Below are 26,989 nucleotides of genomic sequence, written 5' to 3'. Positions count from 1 at the left end.
TGTGTTTATTATCTCTGTACTGTGACATCATTGTGTTTATTATCTCTGTACTGTGACATCACTGTGTGTATTATCCCTGTACTGTGACATCACTGTGTGTATTATCTCTGTACTGTGACATCACTGTGTTTATTATCTCTATACTGTGAGATCATTGTGTTTATTATCCCTGTACTGTGACATCATTGTGTTTATTATCTCTGTACTGTGACATCACTGTGTTTATTATCTCTGTACTGTGACATCACTGTGTTTATTATCCCTGTACTGTGACATCACTGTGTGTATTATCCCTGTACTGTGACATCACTGTGTGTATTATCCCTGTACTGTGACATCACTGTGTGTATTATCTCTATACTGTGAGATCATTGTGTTTATTATCCCTGTACTGTGACATCATTGTGTTTATTATCTCTGTACTGTGACATCACTGTGTTTATTATCTCTGTACTGTGACATCACTGTGTTTATTATCCCTGTACTGTGACATCACTGTGTGTATTATCCCTGTACTGTGACATCACTGTTTTTATTATCCCTGTACTGTGACATCACTGTGTTTATTATCTCTGTACTGTGACATCACTGTTTATTATCTCTGTACTGTGACATCACTGTGTGTATTATCTCTGTACTGTGACATCACTGTGTTTATTATCTCTGTACTGTGACATCACTGTGTGTATTATCTCTGTACTGTGACATCACTGTGTTTATTATCTCTGTACTGTGACATCACTGTCTGTATTATCCCTGTACTGTGACATCACTGTGTGTATTATCTCTGTTCTGTGACATCACTGTGTGTATTATCTCTGTACTGTGACATCACTGTGTGTATTATCCCTGTACTGTGACATCACTGTGTGCATTATCCCTGTACTGTGACATCACTGTGTTTATTATCCCTGTACTGTGACATCACTGTGTGCATTATCCCTGTACTGTGACTTCACTGTGTTTATTATCCCTGTACTGTGACAGCACTGTGTGTATTATCTCTAGACTGTGACATCACTGTGTTTATTATCTCTGTACTGTGACATCACTATGTTTATTATCTCTGTACTGTGACATCATTGTGTTTATTATCTCTGTACTGTGACATCACTGTGTGTATTATCCCTGTACTGTGACATCACTGTGTATTATCTCTGTACTGTGACATCACTGTGTGTATTATCCCTGTACTGTGACATCACTGTGTGTATTATCTCTGTACTGTGACATCACTGTGTTTATTATCTCTGTACTGTGACATCACTGTGTGTATTATCCCTGTACTGTGACATCACTGTGTGTATTATCTCTGTACTGTGACATCGCTGTGTGTATTATCCTTGTACTGTGACATCACTGTGTGTATTATCTCTGTACTGTGACATCGCTGTGTGTATTATCCTTGTACTGTGACATCACTGTGTGTATTATCCCTGTACTGTGACATCACTGTGTGTATTATCTCTGTACTGTGACATCACTGTGTTTATCATCTCTGTACTGTGACATCACTATGTTTATTATCCCTGTACTGTGACATCACTGTGTTTATTATCTCTGTACTGTGACATCACTTTGTGTATTATCCCTGTACTGTGACATCACTGTGTGTATTATCTCTGTACTGTGACATCACTATGTTTATTATCCCTGTACTGTGACATCACTGTGTGTATTATCCCTGTACTGTGACATCACTGTGTTTATTATCCATGTACTGTGACAGCACTGTGTGTATTATCTCTAGACTGTGACATCATTGTGTTTATTATCCCTGTACTGTGACATCACTGTGTTTATTATTCCCTGTACTGTGACATCACTGTGTTTATTATCTCTGTACTGTGACATCACTGTGTTTTATTATCTCTGTACTGTGACATCACAGTGTTTATTATCTCTATGTGAGATGAGGAAACAGAAAAACTGTGTTTGTGTAAATTAAGTTAAATATCTGGACTGACATTCTGCTGTTTGGCCACAAGATGCCGCTGTTTCCCATATGGCCAGAGAGTGCCCAGAACAGATGAAGTCCGAGCCGACGTTAAACTTCCGAACGTCCTACGGCGATACACGAGAAGCTAAGCCCTATGCGTGAGGAACACAACCTATATGCCAGCAGTCCCGTTATGTAAGCCGAGTTGGAAGGCCAGAAGGTACGCTGCTTAGTTAATACAGGGTCGGAGTGCACCCTTATGCCTCTGGAGTTCTTCGAGAGTCACTTTGGACATATGATGGAGCCGGAAGACGGGAGCGTCATTAGGCTGACGGCTGCCAATAACAGAGACATGGACATCAGAGGGATAGTCCGGATGCGGGTCCGACAGTTTGGGCAAGATGTCGGCAAGAAGGGGGTCATGCTGGTGGGCCATTTGTCCTGGAGAGGAATGGACGTGACGCTAGGTATGAATGTGCTGAGAGACCTAGACCATCAATTCTATGCTAAAGAAGGGCCGAAGTATAAGCAATGGGCCACCACACTCCGGCCGACCCAGAAGGTTCTACAGCAGATGTTGAGGAGCTGTAGTCTGCAAAAGTGCAATATGTCCGGTCGGCCCATTGGACAAGTGAAGGTGCCGCGGAGGACCCTGGTGAACATCCCACCACGACAAAAACAAGTATTGATGCTGCCGGAGGGGGTTGGACGGCAACTGAATGGACTAGAGGTCCTGATCGAGCCCGCTTACCAACAGGAAACGCAGACACGCCAACTGGTAGCCCGGGTTCTTGCTATTGTAAAAGGATAGATGTGTGCCTGTACGCTGCCTTAATGTCGAAGACTGCGAGCCGGCTGTTCCTGGGAATACCTTGCTGGCCAAAGTTTATGTGTCTGAGGGAGATGTCCTACGACAAAGGAGCTTCACACTGCAGCCAGATGAGAGATCAGCCTGGACCTATGCTGTAGAGGTTCATAAAAGGGAGACAGCGGAGTGGAATGGCCGAATGATCATAGCCCGGATGGGGGTGAACTGAAATACCCTGACTCCAGGACAACAGAAGTTGCTGGAAGGCACTCTTTGGGAATTCCAGGAGGCATTCTCGAGACATGATGAGGATTTTGGGTGTGCTTCTGCCGTCGAGCAAGAAATCCCCACCGGCAATGCTGCGCCGATCAGGGAACGTTACCAGCAAATTCCACCCAAAATGTACCAGGACGTGAAGGACATGGTGACCAACATGCGTGGATTATCGGAAGCTGAATGCTCAGACCGTCCGGGATGCCTACCCCTTTCCGCGGATTAAGGAGTCGTTGTCCGCCCTGAATCATGCAAAGTTCTTCTTGACTCTAGATCTGGCCAGCGGGTATTGGCAGGTACCGGTGACCAAGAAAGACAAACCGAATACGGCCTTCATCCTTCCTATGGGACTCTACGAGTTCAACCGGATGCCGTTTGGTCTGTCCAACGGCCCAGGAACTTTCCAGCGGCTGATAAAGCACTGTTTCGGGGACCTCAACTTTGAGTCGATATTGATATACCTGGACGACATAGTAGTGTTTGGGGCCTCCTTTGAGAATCACCTCCAGAAGCTGCAGCAGATACTAGGATGGCTGCGAGATCATAGGCTCAAGATCAAGCCTAAGAAGTGCCAACTGTTTCGACAGCAGATAGAATATTTTGGACACTTGGTTACCCAGGAGAGGATAAAGCCAACCCCCAGCAAGGTGGAGGCCGTCCAGAAGTGGCCCCAGCCACGTACACTACAAGAGGGGTGGGCATTCGTGGAACTAGCTGGGGGCCGTGTTATCCCAAGTCCAGGATGGACGTGAGAGAGTCATTGCCTATGGCAGCCAGTCTCTGAGGGAGTGAGAACGCAACCCTGACAACTATAGTTCCTTTAAATTGGAACTACTGGCACTGGTTTGAGCCATGAACGAAAGGTTCGCGGAGTACTTGACAGGTGCAGAGGTGACTGTGATGATGGACAACAACCCCTTAGCACATCTGGAGAATGCCAAACTCTGTGCGCTTGAACAGAGGTGGATGGCTCGCCTTTCTAAGTAATAATACCTCATCAAGTTCCGGTCAGGTAGGGAGAACGGCAACGCTGACGTACTCTCCCGAATCCCAGTGGGGTTGTCGACTCAGAGTGCCGATGAGGAGCTAGAGGACACTGAAACTCCCGACCTTGGTCGATTGCCCATGTTCCAGGATGTGGCACATTCAAGTGGGATGGAGTCCAGGATGCCAATGGTGCTATGAAGGAAGTTGGCTGATTGGGAGAGGGTCCAGAATGGCTGCCCGGACCTGTGGAAAGTGAAAGAATGGGTCCAGACCAAGATCTGGCCTTGGCCAGAAGAACGGGCCCGTCTGACTCCAGAGGACCAGAAGTTGTTGAGGCAATGGGATAAGCTGACAGTTACCCAGGGCCTCCTAAAATGGACCATATACTTGCAATCAGAGCTGCAGTACCGGCAACAGATTTTCATCCCCATGTCATTGGGATTGGAATGCTGCCCGGGAAGCCGATGAGAGGGGCGCCCATTTCGGGAGCGACAAAACATTCAAGTGGCTCCAACGGCTGGTATACTGTCCAGATTTGGCAGACATGGTGGCCGAGGTATGTCTCAAGTGTCGGCCCTGCGGGCTGAGTAAGAGTACTGAACAGCGGGCTCCTGTCCAGGCCATCCAGATGTTCACACCCCTAGAGATCCTGATGATCGATTATGTACACCTTGGGTACTCTACCTCAGACACTCGTAATGTCTAGTCATGACAGATCATTTCACAAAGTATGCGTTGGCTGAAGCGGTCTGCAAACACTTTATACAGGTGTTCGGGTGTCCACGGAGCATACATTCAGACCAGGGGGCATGTTTTCAGGGTACTCTAATAAAATTAATGAGCTGTACCAACTGTATGGGATCGAACGTTCCCGCACCACCCCGTATCACCCCCAGGGATCAACCGAACCTTGCTCTGGAGGACAGCCTGTAATGTGGGCCTGTAACAACATGGTACACAGTACACAGTACTACCGGAAACTCCCCACATATGCTCATGTTTGGGAGAGCCGGACGGGAGATTAAGATCTCCACATGTCCGATCTTATGGAGTCACCACCGAGAAGTACCACCGCATGGGTGCAAGAGCATCACTGCCAGCTGCGAGCGATCCACAAGGTTGTGGGGGAGTGCCTGAGACAAGTGGTACACCCTAACCCAAGACCAGTGCAGAGGGATGCGTATGCCCCGGGAGAGCGAGCGATGGTCAGAGCCAAGCGGCTATCTGGGAAGTTGGATGGGCGGTGGCAGGCGGTCCCATACATGGTGAAGAGGAGGGTAGACCCTGCCATCCCGGTCTATGAGGTAGAGCCAATAGGGACTGGGGGGCCCTTGCGAAACTTGCACCGTAACATTTTGAGGCATTGTAATTTTGATGAGCCTGTGTGCTTGGAGGAGATGTGCAATGCCCAAATCCCAGCGTCTGGGGTATCCCTTGCCCCTAGGAGGTTTTTACGATATATGTCCCTCTTACAGAGCAAGTAGTCGTGACGCCAGTTGCAATTAAGCAACGAGGACATGGAGTCCCCTTTAAGTATGCTGGTGTTGATACCCAGGGTAGGAATGCCAGAGTGGTGTAGGTGGGTCTACAATGTCCCTGAAGGTGTTGTATGCACATGTCATGGTGCTCCTACCTGGATATCCTTGGATCCCAGACGTGGCTGTCCATTGCAGTGCAAAATGGGTAGTTAACTTGGATGACATCACCACATCACACCTGCTGTAGGCGAGAGCAGGATGAGCTCCATTCACCGGGGGAAAGGGGCGAGGGGAGTGCTATTCTTTCATTGCCATTGTAAGGGGGCACTAAGGGAGCATAATTACTATGTGGGGGGCACTAAGTGGGCATATCTACTGTGTGGGGACACTAAGGGGGCATGACTGCTGTGAAGAGACACTGTGTGTAGAGGCACCATGGGGGAAAATGTACAATGGAAATTCACTGCGCACAGCACCGTCCTCCTACAAGGGGCCCCTGACTCTTCCCACAATACACTATAAAAATATTTTAAAGGGACAGAGCCCTTTAAGAGGTTGTCCGGGTTTAGAAGAAGCAGTGCCTCTCCTGTGCATGAGCCGTGTCTGTTATTACACCTCATCCCTATTCACCTGAATGAGACTGAGCTGTAATACCAGGCACGACCTCTGGACAAGAGAGGCGCTGTTTCTAGAAGAAAAATCCTGGACATACTGCATATGTAATGTCAGGCAGGTGGTTTTGGTAAGGCAAAAGAGTCAGTCCGTGGTGTGACAGGCCCCCACCCGCTTCAGGCATTGGAGGCCGCAGCGCAACGAACACTAAGGCGGATTTACTATAATTTACTGCAAAGGTTAAGAACTCCGCCAGGATGACAGGATGTATGCCGCCATCTCCTGTCCTGCATGCACTGCTGACAGTGACAGATTTCACGGGTTACGTCCTGACACCTGAGATCCATTTCCAGAGCTTTTCCTCAGAAGATGCGAAGACATTGCTTTAGTGATTTCTATTTGCTTGGCTGCTCGATGTTGTAGAAAGTGCATCAATCATACAGGAGAGGGACTGTCCGGGGCCCGACCCCCCACCGCATCCAGGTCAACTACCCCCGACACTTAATACAAAAAATACTAAAACATATAAAAAGGAGAAAATAAAATCATAAAAAAAATATATGCTTTATATATAAATATATCCCCATCCCCCGGGATCCACACTATCCCTGACACCGAGGGTGCCCTATTGCCTGCGGCTACTGCTGTTTGGCCCATTGCCATTAAAGAGCATGAAGGATGCAGAAACATTTAACTCTTTGGTGTCATAAACAATTTTCATCTTTTTTTTCTTTTGCTACCATTTTTTTCCTTCCCACTTTTCAAGAGCTATAACTTTTTTACTTTTCCATTTGCGCCGTGGCGTAAGGCCTTTGATTATAGTGGGACCTTTTAAATACTCGCCTCTTTCTCTAGCGCTATTCCCTGCACTGCCGGTGTTCTGACAAAAAACCTTACCCCGTGAAAATCCCTTACCCCTCGTGACTTCCGGTGACGCGGCCACACCGGACATGACGAAGATCAGCTGGAGGAGGGGGTGTGCGCCTCAGCGCAAGCACACTACCACGGGTAAGGTAAAATTACAGGGGGCTCTGCGGGAGAAGCGGCCACCAACAGCTAGGCTCCGGGAGACACTGCGCCTGCGCACGGAGCCTTAGCTGCGGTAGGAGGGGGGGGTGCAAGCCGCGATGTACTCCCGTCGGCCACAAACGTCGGGATTACACTGCGCGTGCGCTCCATCGGCCAGGGATCGCTCACACAGCAAACCACCATCCGAACTCCCTACCGCTCAGTGCGCACGCGTGGAGTCCGTGAGTCAGGCTGTGCTGGTGGTTGCGCATGCGCATTTGGTGGCCGCTTCTCCCGCAGCGCTCCCACACCCCCTCCTCCAGCTGATCTTTGTCATGTCTGGTGCGGCCGCGTCACCGGAAGTCACGAGGGGTAATGGATCTTCACGGGGTAAGTTTTTTTTATAGAATACCGGTACTTCTTCACCCCCAGACTGTCTTCATACCCCATGTGACTGCTGCAGCCAATCACTGATCTTATACGAGAGGCCATAAACCTCAGAAGAAATCGCCTCTCCTGTATACAGGACAATTGCATGAATAGCAGCTCCTCAACACTCAATGATCCGATTGTTTTCAGAATTCTCCATTTTTTGTGCCACATTTTTTTAGTGTGGTCGGGCATTATCCTGCTTTAAGGGCACTGCCACTAGGGGGCACCCCTACCATGCCACATCCACAGGATGCCAGGACCCAAGGTTTCCAGCAGAACATTGCCCAGAGCATAATACTGCCGCCACCATCTCGTCTTCTTCCCATAGTGCACCTGGTGCCATCTCTTCCCCAGGTAAGTGACTCACACGCACCTGGCCGTCCACATGGTGTAACATGATTCATCAGACCAGGCTGTCTTCTTCCATTGCTCCATGCACCCATTCTTGGTGTTTTCATCAGTGGACAGGGGTCACATCGGACTCTGACTGGTCTGTGGCTACTCAACCCCATGCACACTAAGCTGCAATGTCCTGACACCTTTCTGTCATCACCAGCGGTTATGTTGTCAGCAGATTGCTCTACAGTTATTCTTCTGTGGGTCGGACTGGCTCGCCGTCACCCCCGTCACCCCCACACCCATCAATGAGCCTTGGACACCTAAGACCCTGTCAATGGTTGTCCTTCCTCAGACCACTTTTGGTGGGTACTGACCACTACATACCAAGAACACCCCACAAGATCGTCCGTCACCAGATAATCAGTGTGACTCCATGGTTTCAATGTTATGGCTGGTGGGAGTGATTTTAGGGTGATTCTGTGCATTGTGCGAGGAGCAGGAACGTATGACACATTACGAGACACTCGCTATGATTGACGATGGGATCAACGTAAGTGGGGGTCTTCAGCTCAGAGGACATTGTGCTGCCGGGATCCATGAGACACAGGATCTTAGATCTTCATGAAGCTCACGCTGCCGTGAAAAGCGGGAAATTACATGGTGGGGACATTACCATAACGAAGGACCATTCACACAGTCGCTCTTCGGATTCACAAAATTGCATCAACAAATTCCACAAATTGTCACGAGTCTCATATTCTCGGCATCAGAAAGTGGACCAAGGACCAATCCATTGGGAAAACTTATTTGATGCCGATTCATTTTCTGAGATTTCTTTTCCAGCCGGAGTTGATTAGACTGTGTTTTCTCGGCGCTTCCACGGCTGCGGCGGCACATACAGCGGCACATACGGCGGCACATACGGCGGCACATACGGCGGCACATACGGCGGCACATCTCCCCTTCCATCGAGGCTTCATCGGCTTCTTCAGTTTACATCTACATCCTGTCACTGCGCAGGAATATAGCAGAGCTCTGCAGTTTTATCCATGCAGCGGCTTCGTATGGTTTCCTGAGCAACAAATAATGTGATTCAGAAGAGGAGAAAGGAGAAGTCGATGACATCACATAATACATTTCTATATTATTATATACATAGACACCAGGGAGGCGGTGACTAGGAGTGAACCAGAATAATGGCGCGGTGTTACACAGGCAGTTGTGCATGTATATACAGGGGAGCAAATCCTGCACTTGTGGCCCGTTGCTAATGGCGATCCCCAGCAAAAATGCATACAGTGGAGGATGCCCGCGGCGGACCACAAGTACCACAATAGACATCCTACACAAGATAGCAATTGTGTGGATGTGATAACCAATATAACAATCTAACAACAACAAGGACAGGTGCACTCTGCGGTCTTCCTAACCCCTCAAACTGATGATTGAGAGATTAGCAAACATGTCCTACTAGGAGGACATGTCTGAGTCCGAGCACCAATCCAAGGTTTCTCAAGTAGCTACATTTAGGTGCACCTGTGAGGCCTGGGCCATATCAGCCAGTCTTAAGTGGGACTCGCAGACTCCTCCCTCCTCCCATTGCTAGCATGGCTACATGCTGGAGGTAACTGGAGAATTGTCTGTGAGTCGGTCCTCACACTCCTGTAATTCGCCCACTGGCCCCTGGTATTGCCCATGCGGCTCAGGTAGGTGAGTGTTAGGACCCGAGCTACTTGAGAAACCTTGGCGTGGTGCTCAGGCTCAAACATGTCCCCCTGGTAGGACAAGTTTTCTAATCTCTCAATTTTAACATCAGTATGAGGGCTTAGTAAGATCGCAGAGTGCACCTGTCCTTGTTATTAGGAGTGAACAGCAAAAGTGCCCGAATACAGTAATCTCCTGAGCTCCCTCTAGTGGTGGCTGTATATATCTGTATGTAGTAATCTCCTGAGCTCCCTCTAGTGGTGGATGTATATATCTGTATGTAGTAATCTCCTGAGCTCCCTCTAGTGGTGGCTGTATATATCTGTATGTAGTAATCTCCTGAGCTCCCTCTAGTGGTGGCTGTATATATCTGTATGTAGTAATCTCCTGACCTCCCTCTAGTGGTGGCTGTATATATCTGTATGTAGTAATCTCCTGAGCTCCCTCTAGTGGTGGCTGTATATATCTGTATGTAGTAATCTCCTGAGCTTCCTCTAGTGTTAGCTGTATATGACTGTATGCAGTAAGCTCCTGAGCTCCCTCTAGTGGTGGCTGTATATATCTGTATGTAGTAATCTCCTGAGCTCCCTCTAGTGGTGGCTGTATATATCTGTATATAGTAATCTCCTGAGCTCTCTCTAGTGGTGGCTGTATATATCTATATGTAGTAATCTCCTGATCTCCCTCTAGTGGTGGCTGTATATATCTGTATGTAGTAATCTCCTGAGCTCCCTCTAGTGGTGACTGTATATATCTGTATGTAGTAATCTCCTGAGCTCCCTCTAGTGGTGGTTGTATATATCTGTATGTAGTAATCTCCTGAGCTCCCTCTAGTGGTGACTGTACAGGGAGTGCAGAATTATTAGGCAAGTTGTATTTTTGAGGATTAATTTTATTATTGAACAACAACCATGTTCTCAATGAACCCAAAAAACTCATTAATATCAAAGCTGAATATTTTTGGAAGTAGTTTTTAGTTTGTTTTTAGTTTTAGCTATTTTAGGGGGATATCTGTGTGTGCAGGTGACTATTACTGTGCATAATTATTAGGCAACTTAACAAAAAACAAATATATACCCATTTCAATTATTTATTTTTACCAGTGAAACCAATATAACATCTCAACATTCACAAATATACATTTCTGACATTCAAAAACAAAACAAAAACAAATCAGTGACCAATATAGCCACCTTTCTTTGCAAGGACACTCAAAAGCCTGCCATCCATGGATTCTGTCAGTGTTTTGATCTGTTCACCATCAACATTGCGTGCAGCAGCAACCACAGCCTCCCAGACACTGTTCAGAGAGGTGTACTGTTTTCCCTCCTTGTAAATCTCACATTTGATGATGGACCACAGGTTCTCAATGGGGTTCAGATCAGGTGAACAAGGAGGCCATGTCATTAGATTTTCTTCTTTTATACCCTTTCTTGCCAGCCACGCTGTGGAGTACTTGGACGCGTGTGATGGAGCATTGTCCTGCATGAAAATCATGTTTTTCTTGAAGGATGCAGACTTCTTCCTGTACCACTGCTTGAAGAAGGTGTCTTCCAGAAACTGGCAGTAGGACTGGGAGTTGAGCTTGACTCCATCCTCAACCCGAAAAGGCCCCACAAGCTCATCTTTGATGATACCAGCCCAAACCAGTACTCCACCTCCACCTTGCTGGCGTCTGAGTCGGACTGGAGCTCTCTGCCCTTTACCAATCCAGCCATGGGCCCATCCATCTGGCCCATCAAGACTTACTCTCATTTCATCAGTCCATAAAACCTTAGAAAAATCAGTCTTGAGATATTTCTTGGCCCAGTCTTGACGTTTCAGCTTGTGTGTCTTGTTCAGTGGTGGTCGTATTTCAGCCTTTCTTACCTTGGCCATGTCTCTGAGTATTGCACACCTTGTGCTTTTGGGCACTCCAGTGATGTTGCAGCTCTGAAATATGGCCAAACTGGTGGCAAGTGGCATCTTGGCAGCTGCACGCTTGACTTTTCTCAGTTCATGGGCAGTTATTTTGCGCCTTGGTTTTTCCACACGCTTCTTGCGACCCTGTTGACTATTTTGAGTGAAACGCTTGATTGTTCGATGATCACGCTTCAGAAGCTTTGCAATTTTAAGAGTGCTGCATCACTCTGCAAGATATCTCACTATTTTTGACTTTTCTGAGCCTGTCAAGTCCTTCTTTTGACCCATTTTGCCAAAGGAAAGGAAGTTGCCTAATAATTATGCACACATAATATAGGGTGTTGATGTCATTAGACCACACCCCTTCTCATTACAGAGATGCACATCACCTAATATGCTTAATTGGTAGTAGGCTTTCGAGCCTATACAGCTTGGAGTAAGACAACATACATAAAGAGGATGATGTGGTCAAAATACTCATTTGCCTAATAATTCTGCACGCAGTGTATATATTTGTATGTAGTAATCTCCTGAACTCCCTCTAGTGGTGACTGTATATATCTGTATGTAGTGATCTCCTGAGCTCCATCTAGAGGTGACTGTATATATTTGTATGTAGTAATCTCCTGAGCTCCCTCTAGTGGTGGCTGTATATATCTGTATGTAATAATCTCCTGAGCTCCCTCTAGTGGTGGCTGTATATATCTGTATGTAGTGATCTCCTGAGCTCCCTCTAGTGGTGGCTGTATATATCTGTATGTAGTAATCTCCTGAGCTCCCTCTAATGGTGCCTGTATATATCTGTATGTAGTGATCTCCTGAGCTCCCTCTAGTGGTGGCTGTATATATCTGTATGTAGTAATCTTCTGAGCTCCCTCTAGTGGTGGCTGTATATATCTGTATGTAGTAATCTCCTGAGCTCCCTCTAGTGGTGGTTGTTTATATCTGTATGTAGTAATCTCCTGAACTCCCTCTAGTGGTGGCTGTATATATCTGTATGTAGTAATCTCCTGAACTCCCTCTAGTGGTGACTGTATATATCTGTATGTAGTATTCTCCTGAGCTCCCTCTAGTAGTGGCTATATATATCTGTATGTAGTAATCTCCTGAGCTCCCTCTAGTGGTGGCTGTATATATCTGTATGCAGTAATCTCCTGAGCTCCCTCTAGTGGTGGCTGTTTATATCTGTATGTAGTAATCTCCTGAACTCCCTCTAGTGGTGGCTGTATATATCTGTATGTAGTAATCTCCTGAACTCCCTCTAGTGGTGACTGTATATATCTGTATGTAGTATTCTCCTGAGCTCCCTCTAGTAGTGGCTATATATATCTGTATGTAGTAATCTCCTGAGCTCCCTCTAGTGGTGGCTGTATATATCTGTATGTAGTAATCTCCTGAGCTCCCTCTAGTGGTGGCTGTATATATCTGTATGTAGTAATCTCCTGACCTCCCTCTAGTGGTGGCTGTATATATCTGTATGTAGTAATCTCCTGAGCTCCCTCTAGTGGTGGCTGTATATATCTGTATGTAGTAATCTCCTGAGCTTCCTCTAGTGTTAGCTGTATATGACTGTATGCAGTAAGCTCCTGAGCTCCCTCTAGTGGTGGCTGTATATATCTGTATGTAGTAATCTCCTGAGCTCCCTCTAGTGGTGGCTGTATATATCTGTATATAGTAATCTCCTGAGCTCCCTCTAGTGGTGGCTGTATATATCTATATGTAGTAATCTCCTGATCTCCCTCTAGTGGTGGCTGTATATATCTGTATGTAGTAATCTCCTGAGCTCCCTCTAGTGGTGACTGTATATATCTGTATGTAGTAATCTCCTGAGCTCCCTCTAGTGGTGGTTGTATATATCTGTATGTAGTAATCTCCTGAGCTCCCTCTAGTGGTGACTGTACAGGGAGTGCAGAATTATTAGGCAAGTTGTATTTTTGAGGATTAATTTTATTATTGAACAACAACCATGTTCTCAATGAACCCAAAAAACTCATTAATATCAAAGCTGAATATTTTTGGAAGTAGTTTTTAGTTTGTTTTTAGTTTTAGCTATTTTAGGGGGATATCTGTGTGTGCAGGTGACTATTACTGTGCATAATTATTAGGCAACTTAACAAAAAACAAATATATACCCATTTCAATTATTTATTTTTACCAGTGAAACCAATATAACATCTCAACATTCACAAATATACATTTCTGACATTCAAAAACAAAACAAAAACAAATCAGTGACCAATATAGCCACCTTTCTTTGCAAGGACACTCAAAAGCCTGCCATCCATGGATTCTGTCAGTGTTTTGATCTGTTCACCATCAACATTGCGTGCAGCAGCAACCACAGCCTCCCAGACACTGTTCAGAGAGGTGTACTGTTTTCCCTCCTTGTAAATCTCACATTTGATGATGGACCACAGGTTCTCAATGGGGTTCAGATCAGGTGAACAAGGAGGCCATGTCATTAGATTTTCTTCTTTTATACCCTTTCTTGCCAGCCACGCTGTGGAGTACTTGGACGCGTGTGATGGAGCATTGTCCTGCATGAAAATCATGTTTTTCTTGAAGGATGCAGACTTCTTCCTGTACCACTGCTTGAAGAAGGTGTCTTCCAGAAACTGGCAGTAGGTCTGGGAGTTGAGCTTGACTCCATCCTCAACCCGAAAAGGCCCCACAAGCTCATCTTTGATGATACCAGCCCAAACCAGTACTCCACCTCCACCTTGCTGGCGTCTGAGTCGGACTGGAGCTCTCTGCCCTTTACCAATCCAGCCATGGGCCCATCCATCTGGCCCATCAAGACTTACTCTCATTTCATCAGTCCATAAAACCTTAGAAAAATCAGTCTTGAGATATTTCTTGGCCCAGTCTTGACGTTTCAGCTTGTGTGTCTTGTTCAGTGGTGGTCGTATTTCAGCCTTTCTTACCTTGGCCATGTCTCTGAGTATTGCACACCTTGTGCTTTTGGGCACTCCAGTGATGTTGCAGCTCTGAAATATGGCCAAACTGGTGGCAAGTGGCATCTTGGCAGCTGCACGCTTGACTTTTCTCAGTTCATGGGCAGTTATTTTGCGCCTTGGTTTTTCCACACGCTTCTTGCGACCCTGTTGACTATTTTGAGTGAAACGCTTGATTGTTCGATGATCACGCTTCAGAAGCTTTGCAATTTTAAGAGTGCTGCATCACTCTGCAAGATATCTCACTATTTTTGACTTTTCTGAGCCTGTCAAGTCCTTCTTTTGACCCATTTTGCCAAAGGAAAGGAAGTTGCCTAATAATTATGCACACATAATATAGGGTGTTGATGTCATTAGACCACACCCCTTCTCATTACAGAGATGCACATCACCTAATATGCTTAATTGGTAGTAGGCTTTCGAGCCTATACAGCTTGGAGTAAGACAACATACATAAAGAGGATGATGTGGTCAAAATACTCATTTGCCTAATAATTCTGCACGCAGTGTATATATTTGTATGTAGTAATCTCCTGAACTCCCTCTAGTGGTGACTGTATATATCTGTATGTAGTGATCTCCTGAGCTCCATCTAGAGGTGACTGTATATATTTGTATGTAGTAATCTCCTGAGCTCCCTCTAGTGGTGGCTGTATATATCTGTATGTAATAATCTCCTGAGCTCCCTCTAGTGGTGGCTGTATATATCTGTATGTAGTGATCTCCTGAGCTCCCTCTAGTGGTGGCTGTATATATCTGTATGTAGTAATCTCCTGAGCTCCCTCTAATGGTGCCTGTATATATCTGTATGTAGTGATCTCCTGAGCTCCCTCTAGTGGTGGCTGTATATATCTGTATGTAGTAATCTTCTGAGCTCCCTCTAGTGGTGGCTGTATATATCTGTATGTAGTAATCTCCTGAGCTCCCTCTAGTGGTGGTTGTTTATATCTGTATGTAGTAATCTCCTGAACTCCCTCTAGTGGTGGCTGTATATATCTGTATGTAGTAATCTCCTGAACTCCCTCTAGTGGTGACTGTATATATCTGTATGTAGTATTCTCCTGAGCTCCCTCTAGTAGTGGCTATATATATCTGTATGTAGTAATCTCCTGAGCTCCCTCTAGTGGTGGCTGTATATATCTGTATGTAGTAATCTCCTGAACTCCCTCTAGTGGTGACTGTATATATCTGTATGTAGTGATCTCCTGAGCTCCATCTAGAGGTGACTGTATATATTTGTATGTAGTAATCTCCTGAGCTCCCTCTAGTGGTGGCTGTATATATCTGTATGTAATAATCTCCTGAGCTCCCTCTAGTGGTAGCTGTATATATCTGTATGTAATAATCTCCTGAGCTCCCTCTAGTGGTGACTGTATATATCTGTATGTAGTAATCTCCTGAGCTCCCTCTAGTGGTGACTGTATATAGCTGTATGTAGTAATCTCCTGAGCTCCCTGTATATATCTGTATGTAGTAATCTCCTGAGCTCCCTCTAGTGGTGGCTGTATATATCTGTATGTAGTAAGCTCCTGAGCTCCCTCTAGTGGTGGCTGTATATATCTGTATATAGTAATCTCCTGAGCTCCCTCTAGTGGTGGCTGTATATATCTGTATGTAGTAATCTCCTGAGCTCCCTCTAGTGGTGGCTGTATATATCTGTATGTAGTAATCTCCTGAGCTCCCTCTAGTGGTGGCTGTATATATCTGTATGTAGTATTCTCCTGAGCTCCCCCTAGTGGTGGCTGTATATAGTAATCTCCTGACCTCCCTCTAGTGGTGGCTGTATATATCTGTATGTAGTAATCTCCTGAACTCCCTCTAGTGGTGACTGTATATATCTGTATGTAGTGATCTCCTGAGCTCCATCTAGAGGTGACTGTATATATTTGTATGTAGTAATCTCCTGAGCTCCCTCTAGTGGTGGCTGTATATATCTGTATGTAATAATCTCCTGAGCTCCCTCTAGTTGTGGCTGTATATATCTGTATGTAGTAATCTCCTGAGCTCCCTCTAGTGGTGGCTGTATATATCTGTATGTAGTATTCTCCTGAGCTCCCCCTAGTGGTGGCTGTATATAGTAATCTCCTGACCTCCCTCTAGTGGTGGCTGTATATATCTGTATGTAGTAATCTCCTGAACTCCCTCTAGTGGTGACTGTATATATCTGTATGTAGTGATCTCCTGAGCTCCATCTAGAGGTGACTGTATATATTTGTATGTAGTAATCTCCTGAGCTCCCTCTAGTGGTGGCTGTATATATCTGTATGTAATAATCTCCTGAGCTCCCTCTAGTTGTGGCTGTATATATCTGTATGTAGTAATCTCCTGAGCTCCCTCTAGTGGTGGCTGTATATATCTGTATGTAGTAATCTCCTGAGCTCCCTCTAGTGGTGGCTGTATATATCTGTATGTAGTAATCTCCTGAGCTCCCTCTAGTGGTGGCTGTATATATCTGTATATAGTAATCTCCTGAGCTCACTCTAATGGTGGCTGTATATATCTGTATGTAGTAATCTCCTGAGCTCCCTCTAATGGTGGCTGTATATATCTGTATGTAGTAATCTTGTGTAAGTTTTATCTCGGAACCTCCACTTCTATCTACCGCTTAAATTAATTTCCTAGAAGTTGCAGCTGTTCAGATTCAATCAATACCTGAAGTGCACAAATAGGCATTTTGCATTTCCCCAGAATAAAGCCGTGATACAGTATGATGCTCTATGATGGATGACGATGTTCCCGACTTTACATTTGCAAAATCAATCTCTAATTTTCAGGAGACACATAGACTTTGTGCACAAGTCACCTGCCAAAGATCAGCGCCGCAGGTAATAAACGCGCGCAGTGAGAAGCTAATGACTGCACAGAGTTGTCCCGGATAATTATTATTACATTATAGGCCCATATCTACTAAGTGCCAAGTCACGACCTGCGTCCACCTATCAGGTGGGAAGAAGACGACTCCTTCTCTGTTGTTCCTCACCTATAATGTATAATGGAATAATTTCCGGACCAATGACATATGCATGGGTGGCAGATCGGCACTGGCAGCAAACATGGGAGGGAGGTATAAGGATAACGGTAATGCAACAAGGGGGCACGAGCCCAGAGATAACGGTGCCCCAAAGAACCCACTGAGGTACAAACTGCTGCAATACGCAGGTAGACCTCCGACAGGGGTAGTTAGAGGCTCGATGAAAAGCCCTGCCTGTCGGCTGCAGCGGAATGAATGGGACTTTGTTTCTAGATTGTGGCAGGAAAGCAGAGGGATATGAATAACCCAACTGTGGCCCCAGCCGTACAAAGCCGCGTCCCAATGTCAATGCCGGCACCTGCAGTAAGGGGCAGATGTATTATTACTTAGGTCAGACATCGTAGGATGAGGCGACAGCGACGCTGATCACCGGGGTGAACGCCATATAATAGCACCCTGCTAGGAGGTGAGGCTGGCCATGTATTACCAAACCTCACCGCCTGTGCCACTGACCACTGTAGGTATCCCTGCCCTAACCTTCCCCCTGTCACTAACCACTGGACACCCACAGACCGGACCATTTACCCCTTCCTGACCGGGCCTGATTTAGCAAATCTGACATGTGTCACTTTATGTGGTAATAGCTTTGGAACGATTTTACTTATCCCGGCCGTTCTGAGATAGTTTTCTCATGACACCCTGTGCATCATGTTAATGGTAAGTTTGAGTAAATATGTATTACACTTATTTATTAAAAAAATAAAACATTTTCAAAATTTATAAACGGAAAATGCAAATGTGATCGCACACTACATCCAGCACTCTGCCCTCCATGCTGGATGAGACATTGGTTTATATTTTGGCCAAAGCATAGTAAGCCACTCACCGCGTCAAGGTCGTCTCATGAGTGGTCCCTAACTCTTGTTCCTACCTGTTCATGGGCCATGACAGCCACATAAAATCCAGGGAATGCAGGTCAGCATGCAAGCCAAGTACACTTTGCTTGTAACCCCGTCCGGTGCCATTACAGCTTTCATCGGATCCAGGGATGCAAGTACCAACATGCATGCTGAACCTACCATATACTTCTCCTGGAGCCAGATGGCTAATGGTAGGTTCTATACAAGCAGACTCAGTTTTATACTGACTTTAAAACCAGCCTCAAGGACAGATTAACTGGTCAGGTGTGCAATGACTCCAAGGAGATCGCCACGCCTCCAATATATACTACAAAGAAAAAAATAAGGGGTTGGGTCAGCACAACCTGCCTTATTTTAATTCTCTCTGCTTTTAAGACAGAAAGTGATACCTCCTAAAATACTTATTAATTACCGTATTTTTCGCCCTATAAGACGCACCTAGGTTTTTGGGGAGGAAAATAAGAAAAAAAATTTTTTTTAACCAAAAGGTCTGCTTTTGGTGGGTTTGGAACTAATGGTGGTCTGTGGATGACGGACACTGTTATGGGGGGGGGGGGGGATCTGTGGATGACGGACACTGTTATGGGGGGATCTATGGATGACGGACACTGTTATGGGGGGATCTATGGATGACTGACACTGTTATGGGGGGATCTGTGGATGACGGACACTGTTATGGGGGGATCTGTGGATGACGGACACTGTTATGGGGGGATCTGTGGATGACGGACACTGTTATGGGGGGATCTGTGGATGACGGACACTGTTATGGGGGGATCTGTGGATGACGGACACTGTTATGGGGGGATCTGTGGATGACGGACACTGTTATGGGGGGATCTGTGGATGACGGACACTGTTATGGGGGGATCTGTGGATGACGGACACTTATGGGGGGATCTGTGGATGACGGACACTGTTATGGGGGGATCTGTGGATGACGGACACTGTTATGGGGGGGGGGATCTGTGGATGACGGACACTGTTATGGGGGGATCTATGGATGACGGACACTGTTATGGGGGGATCTATGGATGACGGACACTGTTATGGGGGGGGGGATCTGTGGATGACGGACACTGTTATGGGGGGATCTATGGATGACGGACACTGTTATGGGGGGATCTGTGGATGACGGACACTGTTATGGGGGGATCTGTGGATGACGGACACTGTTATGGGGGGATCTGTGGATGACGGACACTGTTATGGGGGGATCTGTGGATGACGGACACTGTTATGGGGGGATCTGTGGATGACGGACACTGTTATGGGGGGATCTGTGGATGACGGACACTGTTATGGGGGGATCTGTGGATGACGGACACTTATGGGGGGATCTGTGGATGACGGACACTGTTATGGGGGGATCTGTGGATGACGGACACTGTTATGGGGGGATCTGTGGATGACGGACACTGTTATGGGGGGATCTGTGGATGACGGACACTGTTATGGGGGGATCTGGGGATGACGGACACTTATGGGGGGATCTGTGGATGACGGACACTTATGGGGGGATCTGTGGATGACGGACACTTATGGGGGGATCTGTGGATGACGGACACTGTTACAGGGGGGGGGGATCTGTGGCTGGCACTGTTATATATGTGCCATCCACAGACCCCCCACCCCATAACAGTGCCATCCACAGACCCCCCCAGCCCATAACAGTGCCATCCACAAACCCCCCCCAGCCCATAACAGTGCCATCCACAGACCTCCCCCCAGCCCATAATAGTGCCATCCACAGACCCCCACCCCTTAACTGTGCCATCCACAGATTCCGTGTGTCCCCCCCGCCACCGCCCCCCCAGTATACAAATATAAAATGTATTATTGAATTAAAAGTTATTAAACATGCCCCCCTCACTCCTAATAGTACCGTATATCCTAATTGCTTCTGTATAATGCCGGCAGGCGGGCCAGCGCGTCCCTCACTGACGTCACTTGCCTGCGCCGCCTGCTTCATTCATAAAGTAGGCGGCGCAGGCACGTGACATCAGGGAGTTACGCTGCCGCCCGCCCGGCCTGCCTGCCGGCATTATACAGAAGCAATTAGGATATACGGTACTATTAGGAGTGAGGGGGGCATGTTTAATAACGTTTAATTCAATAATACATTTTATATTAGAATACCGGAGCGGTGGGGCGGGGCTATAGTACAGTGACTGCACTGCCCCGCCTCTATTGCCGGCCCCCAGCTCCTCCTCCCAGTCCCTCCCCCGGCCCCCGCTCCGTACATCGCATCCAGCGATGTTAAACTGTCAGCATTCGCCCCATAAGATGCAGTGGCATTTTCCTCCCATTTTTGGGGAGGAAAAAGTGCGTCTTATGGGGCGAAAAATACGGTAACATTCCCCATATGTCTACTTTATGTTGGCATAATTTTGGTAATTATATTTTTTTAGGACATTAGAAGGTTTAGAATATTAGAAACTATTTTAGAATCAACTTTAAGGAGCAGTTCCGTTCTGAAGTCACCACCCACAAATTACCCCATTTTAGAAACTACACCCCTCAAACTATTCAAAACAGTTTTTTAGAAATGTTGTTCACCCACAGGAATTAAAGCAAAATGGAGTCAAAATTTCACTTTTTCTGCAGATTTATCATTTTAATCCATTTTCCCCTGTAACACATCAAAGGTTAACAACAAAACAAAACCTAAAAACAAACTGATTCTGCAGTTTACAGGAACACCCCATATGTGGTTGTAAACTGCTGTATGGGTACATGGCAGGGCGCAGAAGAGAAGGAGCGCCATATGGTTTTTAGAAGACAGATTTTGCTGGATTGGTGTTTAGGCACCATTTTGTATTTGAAGAGACCCTGAGATTCCCCCACAGTAAACCCCCCCCAAAAAAGTAATCACATTTTGCTGAAGCTGTAGTTTTTATTGACATCATTTTGGGGTACCTTTGGCTATCTGATCGCTTTTATCCAATTTTTTGGGAGGTGAGATCACAAAAAAAAGCTAGCGTAATTTTTTTTTACGCTGCTTATTTGATAGGGTAGATCATGTGATATTTTTAGAGATCCAGTCGTTACTGGACTGGCGATACCAAATATGTCATTTCTTTTAATTGCTACTATTTAAGGTGAGGTGACAAAAAAAAAAACGTTTTGGAGTGATTATTATTTGTTTTTTTAACAGCGTTTCCCTGATTGGGTAGATCATGTGATTTTTTATAGAGCTGGTTGTTATGGACGCGGCGATAAAGTTTGACACAATAACAGCATTTTTAGAACAACAAATCATGTTTTTGTGTTGCCATTTTCTTACAGCCATATTTTATATTTTTCTGGCTATGGTCTTGTGTGAGGGCTCGTTTTTTGCCGCTGAGGTAACGTTTTTATTGCTACCATTTTGGGGTACATATGACTTTTTGATCGATTGATATGTTTTCAGGGAGGTGATGTGTAATTTTTATTTGTTTTTTTTTCACCGTTAACCTGATCATGTGATATTTTTATAGAGCCGGTCATTACAGACACGGCAATATCAAATATGTTGATTATTTTTTATTTATTTTTATAATTTTGAAATAACTTAATTGGGGACTTTTAATTTTTTTTAAAACACTTTATTTTTTTAATCTTATTTTACACTTTGTGTTCCCCATAAGGTTATACAAGACCTCTGGAGGACATTTAACTTCCCTTTTTTTTTTACTATTGATATCTCCTGCAACTGGGGCTGACATAGTAGCCCCAGTTACAGGGGGAACACCCCCCGGAGAGGCTGTACAGCCTCACTACAGGGCTGAACGAGGTCTGTGGAAGACCCGACAGCTCCTGCACTCCCCCGGCAGTCACATGACCACCGGGCCGGGACAGGAAGCAGCACATCGCTTCCTCAGCTGTATACACAGCGCTCGTTCAGTGCTGTGTGTCCAGTGATCTAGAAGGCAGGGACACACAGGAACGGGCCCTGCCTTCTCTCTGGGATGCCCTGCTGTCACTGACAGCAGGCCCCCAGCACAGTAGCTGCATAATTAGCGTGCAGCTGCCACCTCTGAATGGACCTTCTAAAAAATCCATTCAGAGATAAATCCCGACCCCCTAGGACGGTTATAGTCTATGGGCGGTCAGGAAGTGGTTAAACATGCCACCATCAAACCCATACTCAAGAAGCCTTCCCTGGACCCCTCTTCTTTGTCCAGTTATCGCCCCATCACACTACTCCCATTCTCCTCAAAACTCCTAGAACACCATGTCCACTCGAACTGTCCTCCCTCCTCTCATCCCACTGACTTTTTGATCTACTACAATCTGGCTTCCAACCCAATCACTCCACTGACACCACCCTAACCAAAGTCACCAAAGATCTGCTAGCTGCTAAAGCTATATGTTATCACTCTGTGCTCCTCCTCCTTGACCTGTCTTCTACCTTCTAAATTATTCTGTCCTCCTTCTGATCTGTTCTCTGCCTTCTACATTACTCTCATCCTCCCCTTTCTTGACCTTTCCTCTGCCTTCTACATTACTCTGTCCTTCTCCTCCTGGACATGTCCTTTGCCTTCTATATTACTCTCTCCTCCTCTTTCTACATTATTCTGTCTTCCTTCTTGACTTGTCCTCCTCCCCCTTCTTGACCTGTCCTCTGCTTTCTACATTACTCTGTCCTCCTCCTCCTTTTTGACCTCTCCTCTGCTTTTAACGACCACTCTCTCCTGTTGCAAACTCTCTCTTCCCTCAGCATCAAAGACCTGGCCTTCAGCGTTTCCCATTCATACACCACCTTCTTCTCAGGCTCTCTCTCTGTTGGGTGTCCCTCAAGGCTCTGTCCTGGGTTCTCATGGACCAAAATGAATTCATCATCTTTCCCCAATGTCATTCAACCACCTGCTGCACCTATCCATTAAAGTCAACAGCACCATGCTGATACTGCCCTGTCCTTTAACCACAAATTCAAACCCTCACCTCCACCTACCACTTTCAACTCAGGAACATCTCCAGTATTTGCTCCTTTCTCACCTCTCAGTCAACTAAAATGCTAGTGCAGTCCCTCGTCATCTCCCACTTGGACTACTGCATCCTCCTCCTCTGTGGCCTCCCATCTAGCACCCCTCCAATCTATTCTTAACTCTACTGCCTGGTTAAACCACTTTCCCCTTGGTTCTCCTCTGCCAATCCCTTCACTGGCTCCCCATTGCACAGCAAATTCAGTTTAAGAGACTAACAGCTACATACTGTATAGGGCCATCCACAATCTTTCCCTTCTCTGATCTTTGACCTGTTTTCCGGATATATCCCCATACGTAACCTCTGATCCTCACAGGACCTCCTTCATTGTTCTTATGTTTCTCATGTGCTTCCCCCAAACTCTAGAACTCACCACCCCAGAACATGCCACTCTCCTCCAATATCCAAATCCTCAAAGGGGTATTTCCATCACAGACAATGGGGGCATATCGCTAGGATATGTCCCCATTGTCTGATAGGTGCGGGTCCCACCTCTGGGACCCGCACATACAATGAGAACGGAGCGGGGAAATGAACGGAGGGTGCACTGCGCAGCCTTCCACTATTCATTTCTATAGGGCTGCCGAAAATAGCTGAGCGCGCTCCCATTCACTTCTATGGGAGCAACTCTTGGTGGTGGACGGACCCCGGGAAATCCGGGGTCCTCCAGCCACAGCTCTCCCCGATTCGTTCTCGTTGTAGGTGCGGATCCCAGAGGTGGAACCCGCACCTATCAGATAATGGGGCCTTATCCTAGCGATATGCCCCCATTGACTGTGATGGGAATACCCCTTTAAGTACAGAGAACCACCTGTTCAGAAAACCCTACCAGCTGCAATGAGCATGCTGCCACCACACAGCCAGGCGAGCGGCTTCTACCCTCACCTACTAAGCTCTCGCAGGCAGAGTCCCCCTCTGTCATGTACCTCTTAGATGTACAGCGCCACAGAATTAATGGTGCTTTCAAATAAATAATAATTAGAACTTTTTGAGCAAATAATGGGAACTGCAGCTGTCAGGGAATGCTGGGTGTTGTAGTTTCGCAAGAGTGGAAGGCCACAGGTTGGGGACCACTGTTACTGATTCTTGCATTAGTAACAGGCCAAAAGTCTGTGCAATGCGAGGAGCTCCATGTAAAGGTATTGTATGAGCAGCGATAGACCGGTACGTGATTTCGTGGGATGATCGCCACCCTTCCACTTTCTTGGGGCATGAAGTGGAGTGAAAGATGGACAAACCTCAAAGCTGACTACAAAAAGTCCACAACCAAGACAATGGGGAGGATCTAGAAATCACCCGAACCTTGTCCAGATGAAGGGTCAGTCCTGTCGACAACAACTTCTATGGCTTCTTATGGCCACTTACAACTAGAATAAATTCTTACAATTATATACATGGAAAGTGGAATCTTTATTACAGTTCTACAAAGGGAAGGAGTGATCACATCTTATAACCATTCTGTTAATACAGCTTCATCCTTGGGTATGTCCAGGTCACAGGGCTCGACCTGCTTAGCAATTGCTTCTTTGAAGAGTTCCCACGTGGGAAGGGGTTGAAGGAGAATTCCTGCTGTACTGACTGTGGGGACAGTGCTACAGGCGTGATGCTTTGCTCTCCTCGTGACCTTCCATGTGGCCAGTCTTTACTGTGGATCCATGCTTTGCCTCCATCCTTGTGCACTCTGGGTTCCTCTTGTAGGAGGCATGGTGAATTCCACAAGATATGATGCTGAGCCTCGTGCCTTTGTCTTGGCATGGTCCTCCCATAATGCTGCCCTGTGTCTGCTTCCTGCCAGGAAGACATGGGCCTTTTTATTTCTCTCCCTGACTCTCCAAATGAATCCAATGGGAAGACACTCAGGAAGCCGTGAGCCCCAGGGATCGGCGTCTGCAGGAAACCACTACAATGGCTGCTTGCTGGGCTTTGCTCCCTGTAAGACGTCCTGATCATGGCAGGGGACGTATCATCTGGGATCTTAGTAGCGACTGACCTCTGATCCCTGCCACCCCAGAAAACATCAGAAGACGTTCTATCAAGTGAAAACCGCCGCTTCATTCTTACCCCTGGTGGATTGAGCAGCTCTGAGGAGATGTCTTCTAAGGACGTCCTACTTACACAATCTTTGTTGGTAACCCGATCGAGGATGTGTCCGATATTACCGGGAGGAACACTATGTGTATAGGACGGATCTGTCAGTGGGTCCTTTGCCAATCTCCATCTGACCTGAGGACTACCAGAATTCAATGATGAGCAGGTCGTCTTCCCAGCAATCCTTATTCTACAGAAACGTGATGTTTTCCTGCCTGGTCTACTCAAAGTAGGATCACGATTAGAGTTAATATTCAGCATATTGTGAGGAGCGTGAGATGATATCTGCGGGCGCGAGGGGCTATAATGAGACCCATAATTGGTGGGCTGATGCCGAATCTCCTTGAGCTTCAGATGTTCAGCTGGGTTCACCTGTACACGAAAAATGCCAAGGGTCACCAACATCCCACGTGACAAACAAGCAGCTCAATGTGACTTTCAACGGAGGATCTCCTAAGATCCAGGATCCTGGGCCCTAACCCCTTAATATTCTAGACCCCCCCCCCCCATTTTTATGAGCTCTCACATCCCCCATAATCCACATTTTTTGTTCAGTTTATGGACACAATGTATGGTACTGTATATCGTACAGAAGGATGACCCTATCAGTTGGGCAGTGGACACAGTTTAGGGGCGCCAGGGCTTCTAACAAGACTCACCATCTTTATGAGGGTGCAGGCCGGACTGACCCTGGGAAATGGCAGAACCTGGGTGGGGGGCGTCTGTATTGGCAGCCTTGCTCCTTGGGTTCTCCTGAAGGCTGTCTCCTCTTTAGCAGCACACGGACATGCTTGATCTCTGTGCACAGGAACATCACCTACAAAACAAGAGAAGAATATCCGTGCCTCCTCGTCTACGAGTATAATTCATTCCAGCTCTTACTGATAATTATAAGACTTTCCAGACTCCATACCATCTGCCTCCCAAATATTACCGCAGCCCGGGCAGATCTGCTAGAAGACTCCAGGGACTGGTATGAGCCATATTTTTCCGAATTACACTTAATTGACCCAAAGGCATCTAGGGTAGTGGCCATGGTGCTTGTGCAAAGATGTGCATCCTTCACCATGTGGTGCCTCTCGACCAATCAGACTAGGAGGTGCTGTGATCAGTGTACAGCGTACGATCTGATTGGTTCATTCAATAGCGCACTGCCATGGACATGTTCTTTATTAAAGACCTCCCTATCCAACTGCACAGACACATAGCCGTGATTTACCTGTTGTTCACTTGTTGATCCGAGGCTCCGTTCCCGAGTTATGATACTTTGAGGGCGTCACCACTGCGGTTGTTGCACACAAGCTCCGCTCCTTTCTGTGGCCAGCCCGTCCCTGGCTGTTTGGTTAAATATAGGGAAGGGCGTGCCACAGAAAGGAGCAGAGCTTGGGTGTACCTCCTGCCTCACACTGCCTGTACTATGTGTGTGTGCTGACTCTTCAGGGTAGTTCTACAGGATGTAGCTTCACACTGCTCTCCCTGCCTCCTGACGGGGAGAGAGAGAGATGACAGGCCAGAGAGGCTTAAACCAACATCGCACAGGAGAACATGGAGACCCAGCAGTGTGAGGGGATAGCAGAGCTGTGTCATGGCTGCCCCTACACGGTGC

The 26,989-nt window shown here is 46.5% G+C and overlaps 1 protein-coding gene across 1 annotated transcript in view; it reads right to left on the bottom strand.

The window, feature by feature from the left end:
* Positions 1-24,707: 24,707 nt before the first annotated feature.
* The window catches only part of LOC120990995, a 44,504-nt gene continuing 42,222 nt past the window's right edge, over positions 24,708-26,989 (bottom strand). The window contains exons 3-4 of the mRNA XM_040419889.1: positions 26,043-26,200; positions 24,708-25,755 (exon numbers count right to left, since the gene is read on the bottom strand). Coding sequence (XP_040275823.1) covers positions 24,757-25,755; positions 26,043-26,200 — 1,157 coding nt within the window. The 3' untranslated portion in view covers positions 24,708-24,756. The remainder of the gene's footprint in view (positions 25,756-26,042; positions 26,201-26,989) is intronic.

This window comes from Bufo bufo, chromosome 1, assembly GCF_905171765.1.
Source record: "Bufo bufo chromosome 1, aBufBuf1.1, whole genome shotgun sequence".
Lineage (NCBI taxonomy): Eukaryota > Metazoa > Chordata > Amphibia > Anura > Bufonidae > Bufo > Bufo bufo.
The sequence above is the reverse complement of the archived record's forward strand: the minus strand, read 5'-3'. Positions and strand labels throughout refer to the sequence as shown.